This window comes from Salvelinus fontinalis, chromosome 3, assembly GCF_029448725.1.
Source record: "Salvelinus fontinalis isolate EN_2023a chromosome 3, ASM2944872v1, whole genome shotgun sequence".
In the NCBI taxonomy this organism is placed as follows: Eukaryota; Metazoa; Chordata; class Actinopteri; order Salmoniformes; family Salmonidae; genus Salvelinus; species Salvelinus fontinalis.
This window is the reverse complement of record NC_074667.1, coordinates 22789150-22805762: the sequence shown is the minus strand read 5'-3', so window position 1 is coordinate 22805762 and position 16613 is coordinate 22789150. Positions and strand designations below refer to the sequence as shown.

At 41.5% G+C, this 16613-nt stretch overlaps 1 protein-coding gene across 2 annotated transcripts in view; it reads right to left on the bottom strand.

The window, feature by feature from the left end:
* LOC129841193 (integrin alpha-5-like) overlaps positions 1 to 16613 on the bottom strand; it is a 58396-nt gene that overhangs the window by 34884 nt on the left and 6899 nt on the right. For both annotated transcript variants that reach the window (XR_008757290.1, XM_055909354.1), the window contains exon 2: positions 2452 to 2582. Coding sequence is in view for 1 of the 2 variants with exons in the window: in XM_055909354.1 (XP_055765329.1) it covers positions 2452 to 2582 (131 nt within the window). In the remaining variant the exon portion in view is untranslated. The remainder of the gene's footprint in view (positions 1 to 2451; positions 2583 to 16613) is intronic.

The following is a 16613-nucleotide window of genomic DNA, read 5'->3' as shown; positions in this document are numbered from 1 at the left end:
CCACAACGTCCGGATATTTTTCTGGCACTCACATATTCTGACCAAATAACTATTCATAAACATAACTAAAAAATACATGTTGTATAGGAAATGATAGATACACTAGTTCTTAATGCAATCGCTGTGTTAGAATTCTAAAAATAACTTCATTACGATATGCAGTTTACGTTATGGCGAGAGCATGCCCAAAACCTGGCCGCAAACTACTAGTACAACATGTTCGACAGATATATGAAATAACATCATAAAATGGGTCCTACTTTTGATGATCTTTCATCAGAATGTTGTACAAGGGGTCCTTTGTCGGGAACAATCGTTGTTTGGATTTAGAATGTCCTCTTCTCCAGTCAATTAGCATGGAAAGCTAGCAAAGTGGCGCTAAGCTCTCCTTCGTGAACAAACGCAGACAACGCAACACGCCTAACGTCCCGAAAGAATTTCAATAATCTAATGAAACTATATTGAAAAAACATACTTTACGATGATATTGTCACATGTATCAAATAAAATCAAGGCCGGAGATATTAGTCGTCTATAACGACAGCTGTACAGAAGGCAAAACCGGGTCCCTTAGCGCGCTCTCCAGAAAACAGGAACAGGAACACGTCATACAAAGAGCATTTATTCGAGCCCAGATCAAGTTATACACTCAATTTCTTCTCTCACTGCCTTTCGACATCTAGTGGAAGACGTATGAAGTGCATGTATTCTAATAAATATCAAGGACCTTTATAGGCAGCCCCTAGAAGAGAGCATCGATTTCAGATTTTCCACTTCCTGTCAGGAAGTTTGCTGCAAAATGAGTTCTGTTTTACACAGATATAATTCAAACGGTTTTAGAAACTAGAGAGTGTTTTCTATCCAATAGTAATAATAATATGCATATTGTACGAGCAAGAATTGAGTACGAGGCCGTTTGAAATGGGCACCTTTTATCCGGCTACTCAATAATGCCCCTGCAGCCCAAACAGGTTAATGGCTGAAGACACATTTTTATGTATATACAATCCAACTTTAACTGGAGGTATGCTATGAAAGCGTTGCGGTATACATTCTTTGTCAAATGTACGTATGAAACCTTTATGACACCTGACGTTAACATTGTTAATCGGAAAATTCATTAGACGTTTGTATTAGACGTTTGTACAAGGAAATACAATGCTGGGGCGGCAGGTAGCCTATTGCTTAGAGATTTGGACTAGTAACTGAAAGGTTGCAAGATCAAATCCCTGAGCTGACAAGGTAAAAAAGTCTGTCATTCTGCCCCTGAACAAGGCAGTTAACCCACTAGGCCGTCATTGAAAATAAGAATTTGTTCTTAACTTACTTGCCGAGTTAAATAAAGGTGAAATATATATATATATATATTGTTAAATGTTGTAACCACTAGTTAAACAACACGGCACAAGAGGCAGTGCTATATCATTAATACAGTCACAGGTAAATACCGTTGTTCTGCCCGACACGATAGCAGAGCCTCGCGTGCCTTATCACTTTTATAAAACTGTTACCAACATATTACAATAACAATGAATTACATATTTTAGTTAGAACTTTATTTTGATAAGTCAATTGATACATTTTCATTCTTCCACAAAAATATAGTCCGGACAAAAATCTGGTTGTTAGTTCTTTTGGCCATATCGCTACAGACGTGAAAGGACTGGTCGTCCGTACTAAACAAAATGGTTGCTATGCAGGCTGCATAACGTTCTTGTCACTTGCTAGCTAGCTAGCCAACTTCAGCTAACTCAGTCACGTCAAACATTGAACCTGGAATGACAGTACACACGCTGGATTTTTGTTTGTTTGAGCTTTTTTTCTATTGGTATTTACTTGGATATATCCATGATAATGTCGTATTTGCGTGATTTCGACTGGCGTAGAAAAAGTTGTTTTGTCTCGTCTGGGCACCGTATGTACGGTACTAACTTACAGAGATCCGAAATTTCAAAAGTGAAACATTGTTTCCGAAGTCGGACTTGCAGACAGTGAGGCTTATATTAACCCCCGCTGTACCAAACTAAATGCTAGGCACCTCTAGGCTGGAAGCAAGGGGAAATTATGTGCGAGTTTAAATAAATACAAGAGACGATTCGGACAGCAACATGAACATGATATTCGTATGGAGGTGCAGTGATCATTTTCCGATGGAACTGTTAAAAGGCATATATGTGTCAGAACGCTGCTCGTCCAATCAGCATCCAGGATCCAAACAACCAGTTTTATAATGAATGGTAATATTACTTGTTTTCTTATGAAGGAGTAATAAAGTCATTCTCCTCATCCCCTCAAACAGGTTAAATAATCAACAAATGCATTTACTCAAAGGCTTTGATCTGAGATGGAATAGCTGAGAGAATCACACAGTGGATAGTTGACACGTTAGCTCTACGGTAGTGCTAGTCATTCACTACTAATATCACCAGGTTATTCAGCTCGGTACCTTACCTTCATTGTCAAAGTGGACGACACTGCAATTCGATTGGCCCTGGCTCCAGGGACATAAGTACACAGATCCACCTTCGTTGACATTCGGTTGGCTGGTGTTAGCTTTGGGAGCACCAATCAGAATGCTGACACTATAAAGTTCAAATATAACACAAAAACACAACATTAGTGCACAGTTGGGCAAAAATACAGCATCCAAAAATAACAAGTGGGAGTACAGGAAGCATAAACATTTCAGTCATATAGCAGACACTATTGTCCAGAGCAATTTACAGGAGCAATTAAGGTTAAGTGCCTTGCTCAAGGGCACATCGGCAGATTGTTCACCTAATCGGCTCGGGGTTTCAAACCAGCGAGCTTTCGGTTACTGGCCAAACACTCAACCGCTAGGCTACCTGCCGCCCCAAGTAATTATTTTTTTATGATTTGGCTACTCTCCCTTCATGGATCCGGGCATTCAGAAGGTATTAAGACCCCTTCACTTTTTTCATTTTTTTTAACGTTATTCTAAAATGGATAAAATTACTTTTTTTTGTCATCAATCTACACACTATACACCAAATGACAAAGCGGAAACAGTTTTTTTTTAAGTGTTTGGAAATTTATTAAAACAAAAAAACAGAAATACTTTATTTACAGACCTTTGCTATGAGACTCGAAATTGACCTCAGGTGCATCCTGTTTCCATTGATCATCCTTGAGTTGTTTCCACAACTTGGAGTCCACCTTCGGTAATTCATTTGATTGGACATGATTTGGGAAAGGCACACACCTGTCTGTATAAGGTCCCACAGTTGACAGTGCATGTCGAACCAAAAACCAAGCCATGAGGTCAAGGAATTGTCCGTGGAGCTCCGAGACAGGATTATGTCGAAGCACAGATCTGGGGAAGGGTACCAAAAGATTTCTGAAGCATTGAAGGTCACAAGAACCCAGTGGCCTTCATTATTCTTAAATGGAAGAAGTTTGGAACTTCCTAGAGCTGGCCATCTGGCCAAACTGAGCAATCGGGGGAGAAGGGCCTTGGTCAGGGATGTGACCAAGAACATGATGGTCACTCTGACAGAGCTCCAGAGTTCCTCTGTGGAGATGGGAGAACTTTCCAGAAGGACAACCATCTCTGCAGCACTCCACCAATCTGGCCTTTATGGTAGAGTGGCCAAACGGAAGCCACTCCTCAGTAAAAGGCACATGACAGCCCACTTGGGAGTTTGCCAAAAGGCACCTAAACGACTCTCAGACCATGACAAAAAAAGATTATCTTGTCCTGATGAAACCAAGATTGAACTCTTTGGCCTGAATGCCAAGAGTCACGTCTGGAGGAAACCAGGCACCGCTCATCGCCTGGCCAATACCATCCTTACAGTAAAGCATGGTGGTGGCAGCATCATGCTGTGGGGATATTTTTCAATGGCAGGGACTGGGAAACTAGTCAGGATTGAGGGAAAGATAAACGGAGTAGAGTATAGAGATATCCTTGATGAAAACCTGCTCCAGAGTGCTCAGGACCTCAGACTGGGGCGAAGGTTCACATTCCAACAGGACAACGACCCTAAGCACACAGCCAAGACAACACAGGAGTGGCTTCGGGACAAGTCTCTGAATGTCCTTGAGTGGCCCAGCCAGAGCCCGGACTTGAACCTGATCGAACATCTCTGGAGAGACCTGAAAATAGCTGTGCAGCGACGCTCCCCATCCAAGCTGATGGAGCTTGAGAGGATCTGCAGAGAAGAATGGGAGAAACTCCACAAATACAGGTGTGCCAAGCTTCTAGCTTCATACTCAAGAAGACTCAATGCTGTAGTCACTGCCAAAGGTGCTTCAAAAAAGTACTGAGTAGAGGGTCTGAATACTTAGGTAAATTTGATATTTCCATTATTTTTTAATGTGCAAACATTTCTAAAAAACTGTTTTTGCTTTGTCATTGTGTGGTATTGTGTGTAGATTGATGAGGGGGAAAAAACAATTTAATCAATTTTAGAATAAGGTGTTAACGTAACAAAATGTGGAAAAAGTGAAAGGGTCTGAATACTTTCAGATAGGTCAGAGATCCAATCCCACCCAAAATACAGCTGTCAGCCTTTCACAAAGCCTTTTGAAGAGGTATTGCTGATCTAGGATCTGGTTCTCGCCTATATTTTGCATTATGATCTGAAAGGCACAACTGATCTTAGATCAGCACTTCTACTCTGAGACCATTTGTGAATACAAGGATCCTCTCTATGCAGTGTGAGCATCACCCTCATTTTAGAGGTCCCCCAACTCTCATTTTAGAGGTGCCCTATCATTATCATCATCATCACCAATCTGTCTTAACGTTCCCCATTAGATCCGTTTCAGGAAATAGACTTGCGTAACTAAGGTTATCATTTGGGAGGTTGTTCCTCTGAGCAAAAAAGAAAGAGCAGATGATGACAGTACTGAATCCGGGGAAAAGATCAAGGATAAAGGGCAGATCATAGCAAAGGCTAGCTCTTATCTCCATCGACTCTACTGGACTGATAGAGGGAGGAAAAGGGTGAGGGGGTAGAAGAGGGAGAGAAGCGTGGGAGCGAAGGTGGGAGAAACAGGAAACACATATTTTTTTTTTGGGGGGGGGGGTAGATCAGCTTTAATATTGCAGATACATTGTAGATTCCATCAATGTAATTGTCTGCATCATTTCCAATCCCCCATATATTTTTGTGTAAATATATACAGTATCAGTCAAAAGTTTGGACACGTGTACTCAATTAAGGGTTTTCTTTATGTTTTACTATTTTCTACATTGTATAATTAAAGTGAAGACATAAACTATGAAATAACACATATGGAATCATGTAGTAACCGAAAAAGTATTAAAACCTGTTAGGCGGGCTGTCCCGATGTCGGTAGACTTATGACAACATCCAGCTCTATTGCAGGGCGCGAAATTCAAAATCTATTTTTTTTTAATATTTAACTTTCACACATTAACAAGTCCAATACAGCATTTGAAAGATAAACATCTTGTCAATCCAGCCAACATGTCCGATTTTTTAAATGTTTTACAGAGAAAACACCACATATATTTATGTTAGCTCACCACCAAATAAAAAAGTGGACAGACATGTAGGAGCAGCACAAGTATGATTCAAGTAGCATGCACAAGCCAACCTAACTAACCTAGAACCAACCTAAACAACCTAGAAAAAAACTACCTCAGATGACAGTCCTATAACATGTTACACAATAAATCTATGTTTTGTTCATAAAATGTGCATATTTTAGCTATAAATCAGTTTTACATTACTGCTCCCATCATAGCTACATCATAGCTACAGTCTGAAATCGCACGGGAGAAGCCAGAGAAAATACAGACACCAACGTCAACTACTAATTACACCTCATAAAACATTTCAGAAAAACATATGGTGGATAGCTAATGAAAGACAAAGATCGTGTGAATAGAGCCAATATTTCCGATTTTTGAAGTGTTTTACAGCGAAAACACAATATATCGTTATATTAGCTTACAACATTAGCTAGCATACGGCAGCATTGATTCTAGTCAAACGCTAGCATAGCACAGTTCGACAGATATATGAAAAAGCATCCCAAATTGGGTCCTTATCTTTGATGATATTCCATCAGAATGTTGTAAAGGGGTCCATTGTCCAGTACAGTCTTTAGTTGGGTTCCAGAACGAAATATTTCCATCTTGTATTAGCAAGCACAATGGCCGTGCGGCGCTAATCTCTCTTTCTTCAAAAAATTATTGCGTCACATCACGTCTAAAGTCCAGAATAAATTTCAATAATATAATTAAAGTATATTGAAAAAACATACTTTAGGATGATTTTGTGACATGTATCAAATAACATCGTAGCCAGAGATCATATTCACCTTTACCGAGCGTCTTCCATGAGCCGAGTCCATTTTCTAAATCGTGCCCAGAAATTTTTTGGAAGTGCGCAGGTCTCATTACAAGATGTTGTGTTCAGCCCCTGGAAGAGATATTCAACTGCTTTCTTCTCTCACTTCCGCATTACACCCAGATGAAGGCGTATGACGTGTTTCTACGGTCCTAAGTGACATGACCTTTTATAGACAAGGTCTTAAAGAGAGACATCGCATTTGGAAATCTCAATTCCGGATAGGAAATGGGCTGTAAAAATAGTTCTGTTCCACTTAGAGAAATAATTCAAACGTATTTAGAAACGAGAGACTGTTTTCTATCCAATAGTAGTAAATATATGCATATTGTAAGATCAAAAATGTCTTAAGAGGCCGTTTGAAAATGTGCACATATTTTCCAGTTTTTTCAATATTCACCCTGCAGCCATTTAAACTAATCAAAATTTAATTGATATGTTTTATTCTTCAAAGTTGCCACCCTTTGCCTTGATAACTTTGCATGCTCTTGGCATTCTCTCAACCAGCTTCATGAGGAATGCTTTTCCAACAGTCTTGAAGGAGTTCCCACATATGCTGAGCACTTGTTGGCTGCTTTTCCTTCGATCTGCGGTCCAACTAATCCCAAACCATCTCAACTTGGTTGAGGTAGGGTGATTGTGGAGGCCAGGTCATCTGATGCAGCACTCCATCACTCTCCTTCTTGTTCAAATAGTCCTTACACAGTCTGGAGGTGTGTTTTGTGTCATTGTCCTGTTGAAAAACAATTGATAGTCCCACCAAGCGCAAACCAGATGGGATGGTGTATCGCTGCAGAATGTTGTGCTGGTCAAGTGTGCCTTAAATTTAAAAAAAATCACTGACAGTGTCACCAGCAAAGCACCGTCACACCTTCACCTCCATGCTTCACGGTGGGAACCACACATGCGCAGATCATCCGTTCACCTACTCTGCGTCTCATAAAGACAAGGCGGTTGGAACCAAAAATCTCAAATTTAGACTCATTAGACCGAAGGACAGATTTACACTGGTCTAATGTCCATTGCTCCTGATATTTTGCCCAAGCAAGTCTTGTTTTCTTATTGCTGTCCTTTAGTAGTGGTTTCTTTGCAGCAATTTGACCATGAAAGCCTAATTCTGTCTCCTCTGAACAGTTGATGTTGAGATGTGTCTGTTACTTGAACTCTGTGAAGCATTTATTTGTCTGCAATCTGAGGTACAGTTAATTGCTGTTTTCTGAGGCTGGAAACTCGAATGAACTTATCCTTTGCAGCAGAGGTAACTCTGGGTTACCTCTGATGGTTTTTGCGCTTGATGGTTTTTGCGACTGCACTTGAAGAAACTTTCAAAGTTCTTGAAATGATGGACTGTCGTTTCTCTTTGCTTATTTGAGCTGTTCTTGCCATAATATGGACTTTGTCTTTTACTAAATAGGGATATCTTCTGTCTACCATCCCTACCTTGTCACAACACAACTGATTGGCTCAAACACATTAAGAAGGAAAGCAATTCCACAAATTAACAAGGCACACTTGTGAATTGAAATGCATTCCAGGTGACTACCTCATGAAGCTGGTTGAGAGAATGCCAAGAGTGTGCAAAGCTGTCATCAAGGCGAAGGGTGGCTACTTTGAAGAATCTCAAATATAAAATATATTTTGACTTGTTTAATACTTTTTTGGTTACTACATGATTCCATATGTGTTATTTAATAATTTTGATGTCTTCATTATTATTCTACAATGTAGAAAATAGTAAACAAAGAAAAACCCTTGAATGAGTAGATGTGTCCAAACTTTTGACTGGTACTGTACATATCTTTTAAAAATATATTTTCCTTAATTTTTTTCCACTAACCTTACCAACCCTCCCTTAATTGGAGTAAACTAATGAACAACAACACTTAGACTTCTACTTCCAGCTTATACATACATATACATTTTATGGACACAAGCTATTTTACAATAGTTATATTTTGTTTGTTTTTAGTCCTCTCCTTCCTCTACCCTCAACCTCTCCCATCTATTTCTGATGTCCATTCGGTTTGCCATATATTTTTAACTGTGCTGTTTCCCAAAAGTTCTGAACCTATATACATTTTATGGACAGGGTATGTTTTACATTAGTTATCTTGTTGATATTAGTGCCACCCTTCAGCTCCATTCAACCTCTCCCATCTATCTCTTAACACCATCCCCTTTTGATTTCTCTTTGCCATATATTTTTCAACTGTGCTGTGATGTTTCACAGAAGTTTTGAACCTTTCTATTCTCATAGTTTTTACAGATTGTAAATTAAAGATTAACAAAAATCGATTGACTATGACTTTTCAAATCAACCAGTAGTGCTATTTGCAGAGTTAGCTCTAGGTAAATGTTGCAATTCTTCAGCCATTCCTGGACCTGTGACAAAAACAAGCTACATATGGACAGTAGCAAAATAATCTAATGACTCTGTCTCTTCACAGCAAAATTTGAAGAGCTGGGAAGATTGTATCCCCCATATTTATAATATTCTAATGGTTGAAATAATTTTGTATAATAATTCAAATTGAAAAAAGTTTTGAAACTGGCGTTGTTTTGCGTGTCAGTTCATAAACCATGTGCCATGGAATCGGTACATCGAAAATGTCTTCCCAACTATTTTGCAATCTATATGGCACAGCTGTCCATTTTTTGGTCCCAACCTCTTAAGGATCTGACCCTTTTTTTAAATTTTCGCCTAAAATGACATACCCAAATCGAACTGCTTGGAGCTCAGGATCTAAAGCAAGGATATGCATATTCTTGACACCATTTGAAAGGAAACACTATGATGTTTGTGGAAATGTGAAATGAATGTAGGAGAATATAACACATTAGATCTGGTAAAAGATAATACAATGTAACGCTTTTACAACATACAGAAGTGCGCTGGTTATCAAGGGGAAAAGTATTTACATGTTTTTTTAATTGAAAGACAGGCTTAAAGTTTTCTTTACTGACCATAATTTTCACACTGACCACTTGCATGATGATGCGTTTCTCACACAACTGGCCTATCTGGGTGATGTTTTTTCTCGCCTGAATGATCTGAATCTAGGATTACAGGGACTCTCCGCAACTATATTCAATGTGCGGGACAAAATTGAGGCTATGATTAAGAAGTTGGAGCTCTTCTCTGTCTGCATTAACAAGGACAACACACAGGTCTTTCCATCACTGTATGATTTTTTTGTGTGCAAATTAACTCAAGCTTACGGACAATGTCAAATGTGATATAGCGAAGCACCTGAGTGAGTTGGGTGCGCAATTACGCAGGTACTTTCCCAAAACGGATGACACAAACAACTGGATTCGCTATCTGTTTCATGCCCTGCCTCTAGTCCACTTACGATATCTGAACAAGAGAGCCTCATCGAAATTGCAACATGCGGTTCTGTGAAAATTGAATATAATCAGAAGCCACTGCCAGATTTCTGGATTGGGCTGCGCTCAGAGTATCATGTGAGAGTGGATTCTCAGCCCTCACTAGCATGAAAACTAAATACAGGCACAGCCAGTGTGTGGAAATTATTTAAGACTTGAGACTCTCTCCAATATCAAATTTATTTATAATCAAAAATCAAATGTATTTCAAATCAAACTTCAAATGTATTTATAAAGCCCTTCTTACATCTGTTGATATCTCAAAGTGCTGTACAAAAACCCAGGCTAAAACCCCAAACAGCAAGCAATGCAGGTGTAGAAGCAATACAACCCAACATTGCAGAGTTATGTGCATCCTTTCAAGCACACCCTTCTCATTAACCTGTGGTGAGTTATTCACAATTTTCGATTAACAAATAAGGTTTCACATGTAAGATGGATAAATAAAGAGCAAAATTATTGATTATTATTATATTATTATTTTTGCCCTGGTCCTATGAGAGCTCTTTGTCACTTACCACGAGCTGGTTTGTGACAAAAACTCACACTCATTCTTATTTTGAATAAATGTATCATATAGTGTGTGTGTGGCAGGCTTACAATGATGGCAAAGAACAACATTTAAGAGTGCGCTGACCCTGGTGCTAGAGGGGGTACGCAGCTGGAGGTTGAATGTTTGAAGGGGTACGGGACTATAAAAAGTTTGGGAACCACTGTCGTAGAGGAAACTGGTGTACTTTTCTATTTATTACAATTTTCTTTAACCAATGTTGGTCTTTAATGCAGGGCCGACAGACAAGTTCCTTACTTTTTCCCCCTTCCACTTGTCTCTTCCATTTTTGCGGTAATGCTGCAATTAGTTGTTGTAATTTTGTGTATCGCAGACATTTCCATCATTTTCAAATAACCTAAAGTGAGAGGTTGTCATCTGAATAAAGTGAAAAGGCCATTTCTGAACATGTGGTGAGACTGAAGTAACAGGAAACCCATTCTAGCCCAGTCTACTTCCAGTGTACTCAAACATTTTTCCACAATCAAAAAGACTACATGTGCAACATTTAGTTGTTCAGATAGTATTCCACCGAAGAAGGTATTAGGCTAAAGAGGGGCTGGGGTAGAGGGTTTTGGGTTTGTGGTTAAAAAGTGTTTGGTTTCCGAGGGTATGAAAGGATAATATCTAGGATCTCTGGATCCATCTACCCATGCCTGAGAAATAAGCTACTGAATCAAGATTTGATTCTGCCTGACAGGACTATCAAGTGTACCTAGACAGAATTCACTGGGCAAAAACTGTTTGAATCAACGGTGTTTCCACGTCATTTCAACCCCCCAAAAATCTGTGATGACGTTGAATCAACACGGAAAACTGTTTGGATATGCAAAAAGTAATCAACGTAAGGGTATTTCGTCTCAACTTTGAACCTAAATCCAATGACATGGTGACATTTTTTTGTTGATTTCACGTTTCAGATTAGTTGACAACTTAACCGAATGTAAATCAAAATTAGTCGTTGAACTGACGTCTGTGTCCAGTGGAAAGCGTGTCTTTTTGGGAGTTAGCAGGTTTTTCTGACTTTGCAAGATGGTAATCGTAGACATACAGTGAATATTAGGCATTATGGATCCTTGTAGTTTCCTAAGAATGAGAATGTAAAATGTTAAATGGGAAAAAGTGGGACTGAGAATTAACTGAGCTAACGGTCTGAACCAAAACTGTGTGTGGGGGGGGACAGAGACAGAAAGAGAGAAAGATAGAGCGAGAGAGACAATGCGTCTACCCTTTCAAGGCAGCCACACAAACAGCCGAGCACAGGGGAATTGCAAAGCTTTAGATGTCAATGAATGATGACATTAACAGAGATCAGACAGCCTCCGAGTCAAGGGGCCCCCAAATGTCTGGCGAGCATAAGAGGAATATTTACACGGCAGGATTAACTTTCCTATAAACCATTCACTATGCAGTCGCTCACTCTTTTGACGACTGAGTTTTTGGGAACCGTTCTCTTTCAGATATACTCTCGAGCTCCCCTGTGATTTCTCAAAGTGTTGAGTTGCTAAGTGCCCTTTAAGTCAATGATATACAACTAAAAAGAATATGAAAACATACAGCACATGGAAACCATACCATAGCTAGAGTAACAATATCAGAGTAATGACACATGAATGAGTCAACTTGAATCTACTGGCCAAACATATAGAAACACAGTTATGTTATCTACCTCGATTCAAATAATATTTGTTTTCTTTCAAGTACTTTGAGTTACTTTGAGTACTTTGATTGAGCTTGCCTGGAGTGCTATATGGGTAGGGCTTGCACCTTTGAATCTATTCCATTGGTTCCATGGTGCCAGGCAAGCCAAATCCAGTACTCAAGTAAAAATACTACTAAGTAATTTTGTTTGGTATCTGTACTTTACTTTACTATTTAGATTTTTGTAAAACTTTCAGTTTTACATAAAATTATGTACTTTTTACTCCATACATTTTCTCTGACACCCAAAAGTAAATTTTCAATGGCTAGCAGGACAGGAAAATGGTCAAATCCATGCACTTATCAAGAGAACATCCCTGGTCATCCCTTTTGCCTCTGATCTGGTGGACTAACTAAACACATATGCATTGTTTATAAATCATGACTGAGTGTAGGAGTGTGCTCCTGGCTACCGTAAAAATAAAAAAAAACTAGAAAATGTGGCCATCTGGTTTTCTTAATATAGGGAATTTTAAATGATTTATACTTAAAATGTAACTTTCAATTCATAAGTATATTTTAGCAATTACATTTACTTTTGATACTTGAGTATATTTAAAACCAAATACTTTTAGACTTTTACTCAAGCAGTATTTTATTGGGTGACTTTGTCACGTCCTGACCATAGTTCTTATGTGTTTTGCTTGTTTAGTGTTGGTCAGGACGTGAGCTGGGTGGGAATTCTATGTTGTGTGTCTAGTTTGTCTGTTTCTGTGTCCAGCCTAATGGTGGTTGTTTCCTGTGTCAGTGTTTGTGCCACACGGGACTGTACGGTATGTTCTTTTGTTATTTTGTATAGTGTATTGTTTTCATGTTCATTAAATCATGGAAAATTACCACGCTGCACATTGGTCCTCTGATCCTTCTTGCCTCTCCTCGTCTGAGGAGGAGGATGACTTAGACTGCCGTTACAGACTTTCACTTTTACTTGAGTCATTTTCTATTAAGTTATCTTTATTTTTCTCAAGTATGACAATTGGGTACTTTTTCCACCATTGTCCAAGTGCAACTAAAGCATTTGAAAGAAAACAACTACTATTTGAACCCAGGTCTGGTACATAGGAATGGTTAACCCCTTCAACTGATGTCATCTCAGCGTGTTACTGCAGTTGTTGCCCTGCCTAAAAAAAAGAACATCTAAGGGAAACACTGCCTTAACATTGCTTATTCACCAAAACCATTCTACAGCTAATGCTCGTTACATATTATTGCCAGACACCCTCTTTACCAAAACAATGGTCTTCTATCTTAGGCTTATTGACTTACACTGTGGATGTCGCCGAGACACAAGCAACAGTGGCATGCTGAAAAACGGCAAACTCTGGATATCGCTTGTATGGCAAAACAATCTAATATGTGGCATGCATGAAATTGAGCAGGACATTTTCTGGCAAGTGTGTCACTCTATTTGTCTCTCTACGACCGCAACTGCTCCACCTATCCCAACTTGACTTATATGACCCCAAACAAGACAGACGCAATTGCAACACGCAATTGGCTCATTCATCCCCCTCTCCCCTGTAACTATTCCCCAGGTCGTTGCTGCAAATGAGAATGTGTTCTCAGTCAACTTACCTGGTAAAATAACGGTTAAATAAATAAATAAATAAAATATGATAACATTTGGGGAATCAAAACAGCAACAATAGTTAGCTATTCAATTATTTTGTTTATTTCAGCATAAAGACTAACATTGTCCAGTCCTGAAAAGTGTCACGTCTACTCCCGCTCATCCCCTCCTGTGTTCGACGTTGCCGGGATACTAACCACCGGTCCTGGGATCCATCATTACGCATACCTGGCATCAATCATTACGCGCACCTGCACGTCATCATGAGGCACACCTGGACTCTATTACCTCACTTATTACCTCCCCTATATCTGTCACTCCCTTAGGTTCTTTCCCCAGTCAGTATTGTTCCTTTGTTTATGTGTAGACACTACTGTTATGTTGTCTCGGTCCATGTTTTGCTAAACATTTCAAGTGCTTCTCGATTCTCAGCATCTCCGTTACAATGGAAGCAGCAGGAAAACAGAATATCTCCCAGACGGTCGACAAGCAGGGATACCTTCTATGTCAACACCATGACCAGCTGGCACAACTGGGGACGGTTATGGAAGAAGTTATTCGCAGTGTGCAACGTCTCGTACCCGGGAGGCATTGTCGTCAACTAGCGGAGGATACTCTACAACCAGTCGAGCCAACACAACAGCCCATTCAGCAACCCGCTCAGGTCAGCGATACCCGTTCGTCCCTCCCGAATAAATATGACGGCACCCCATGTAAATGCTGTGGCTTCCTACTTCAGTGCTCCCTCTACTTTACGCACCAGATGGAAGCCCCCACCACCGAGCGGTCCAAGGTTGCCCTGGTTATTTCTCTGCTGACTGGGCGGGTGTTGGAATGGGAGAGAGGAGGAACTAGATTCATATGATGGGTGAGCTAGATTCATATGAGCTAGATTCATCCCCTGGAGGGCAGAGGGGGGGTTGAGTGCCTACTCCAATTACGCCAGGGGACCAGACGACTGCCGAGTATGCGCTCACCTTCCGGACAGTAGCAGCATCCAGGTGATGGAACGAACCAGAGCTTTCTATGCTATTCATAAGCGGTCTGCACAAGGAAGTCCAGTTGGAACTGGCCTGTCATGACAACAACCTCTCCTTGGACGCACTCATTGCAATGGCCATCCATCTGGATAACCTACTTCGGAAGCACCGGTACTCTCATCGCTTCTCTCCCTCCCTCAGTTAACACTCCGGATCAGAACCTGAACACACGCCTCCCAGCGGAGCAACGGAGACAGCCGGGGCTCTGTCTGTATTGTGGTCAAGGAGGGCTCCAACGGTGTCAGGCATTTCTTAATCCGGGATCAACAAGAGCAGAGGGACGGTCATGCAATTTTCCACCTCCCGGGGAAGGAGTAAGTATTCCATCTTTATCACTTTCTCTTTTTGGTGTCCATCACACTAGTTGACTGTACCTCATGTATTGTGTCTACAGCATTAGTGGATTCTGGTGCCGTGGCGAACTTTATTGACCAGACCCTCTTAACATCATCATACCCGCTCTCCGCTCCTTTCCTGGTTCAAGCCCTCGATAATCGGCCACTATGATCCGGAACCATCACACATCACCCAACCACTCACCCTCACCATGGAGTCCATTCATCAGGAGAACATCCCCTTCATCGCCAGTGCACCAGTTCACAAGATCGGCCTCCCTTGGCTTCAACGCCATAACCCCACCATCTCATGGTCGAGGATGAGAATCAGACTGGTCATGCGAATGCCGGAGGACCTGCTTCCCCCATCCGCTGTGGTTCCACGTCGATTGAGAGTCCTGTGGTTGCCCTTCAGACCAACATCCCGGAGGTATACCAGGACCTGCTGGAGGTATTCTCCAAGACCCGTGAACTGTGCCATCGACCTGCTTGCAGGGTCTGTAAATCTGCGCAGACGCATCTACCCTCTGTCGGTGGCTGAGACCCTGTCCATGGAGCATTATATCCAAGAGGCGCTCCAACAAGGTTTCATCCGCACGTCCACATCTGCTGCGTCGACTGGTTTCTTCTTCGTAGCCAAGAAGAATGGAGGGTTACATCCATGTGTTGATAACAGAGGACTCAATGAAATCGCCATGAAGTACCATTACCCTCTCCCGTTGGTGCCTGCAGCCATTGAACAGCTCCGCGGTGCCCAGTTCTTTACCAAACTGGATCTACAAAGTGCATACAATCTCATCCGCATCGAGGAGGGGGTCTACTAGGCTATCCTGGAGGATCACATCACTCACGTTCGCGCAGTCCTGGAATGCCTCCTGGCTAACCACCTGTTCGTCAAGACTGAGAAGTGCCAATTTTAGGCTACCAAATCAGCCCGCAGGGAGTGAGGAAGGACGACAAGAAGGTAGATGCGGTCAGGTCATGGCCAGTCCCAACCACCATAAAGGGGTTACAACGGTTTTTGGGGTTTGCCAACTTCTAATGCAGTTTCATCAGGAATTTCAGCTCCGTTGCCTCACCTCTCTCCTCAAGGGTGGCCCCCGTAGGTTGGTGTGGAGCCCAGCAGCCAACGAGGCCATCGCCCCATTGCTCAAACACCCAGATCCAATGATATAATTTTTGGTGGAGGTGGATGCTTCAGAGGTGGGCGTGGGGGCAGTACTGTCTCAACGACAGGGTAATCGACAGAAATTGTATCCGTGTGCATATTACTCTAACTGTCCCCCACAGAGAGGAATTATAACGTCAGTGATCGAGAGCTCCTGGCGGTGAAGTTGGCATTAGTGGATTGGAGAGACTGGCTGGAGGGAGCCAAGGAACCAGTCATCTTCACTGACCATCAGAACCTGGAGTACATACTGACAGCGACGAGGCTGTTCTGGGTTTTCAGCCGGCCCTGGCTCCGTGGACCCCGGTTGCTGAGTGGTTCAGGCGTGCAGAAGTGTGGAGCGACGCTCACTTGAGACCCAGTGCGCCGTCTACCGTCAAAAGGGACAGGCAGACCACCACCGCAGTGCGACCCCCCCCCCCCTCCCCCCCAACAAGGTGACATATAGGTTACAGCTTCACAGTGACTACTGTGTCTCACCTTTTTCATGTCTCCCTTCTCAGGCCGGTGGTTCCTGG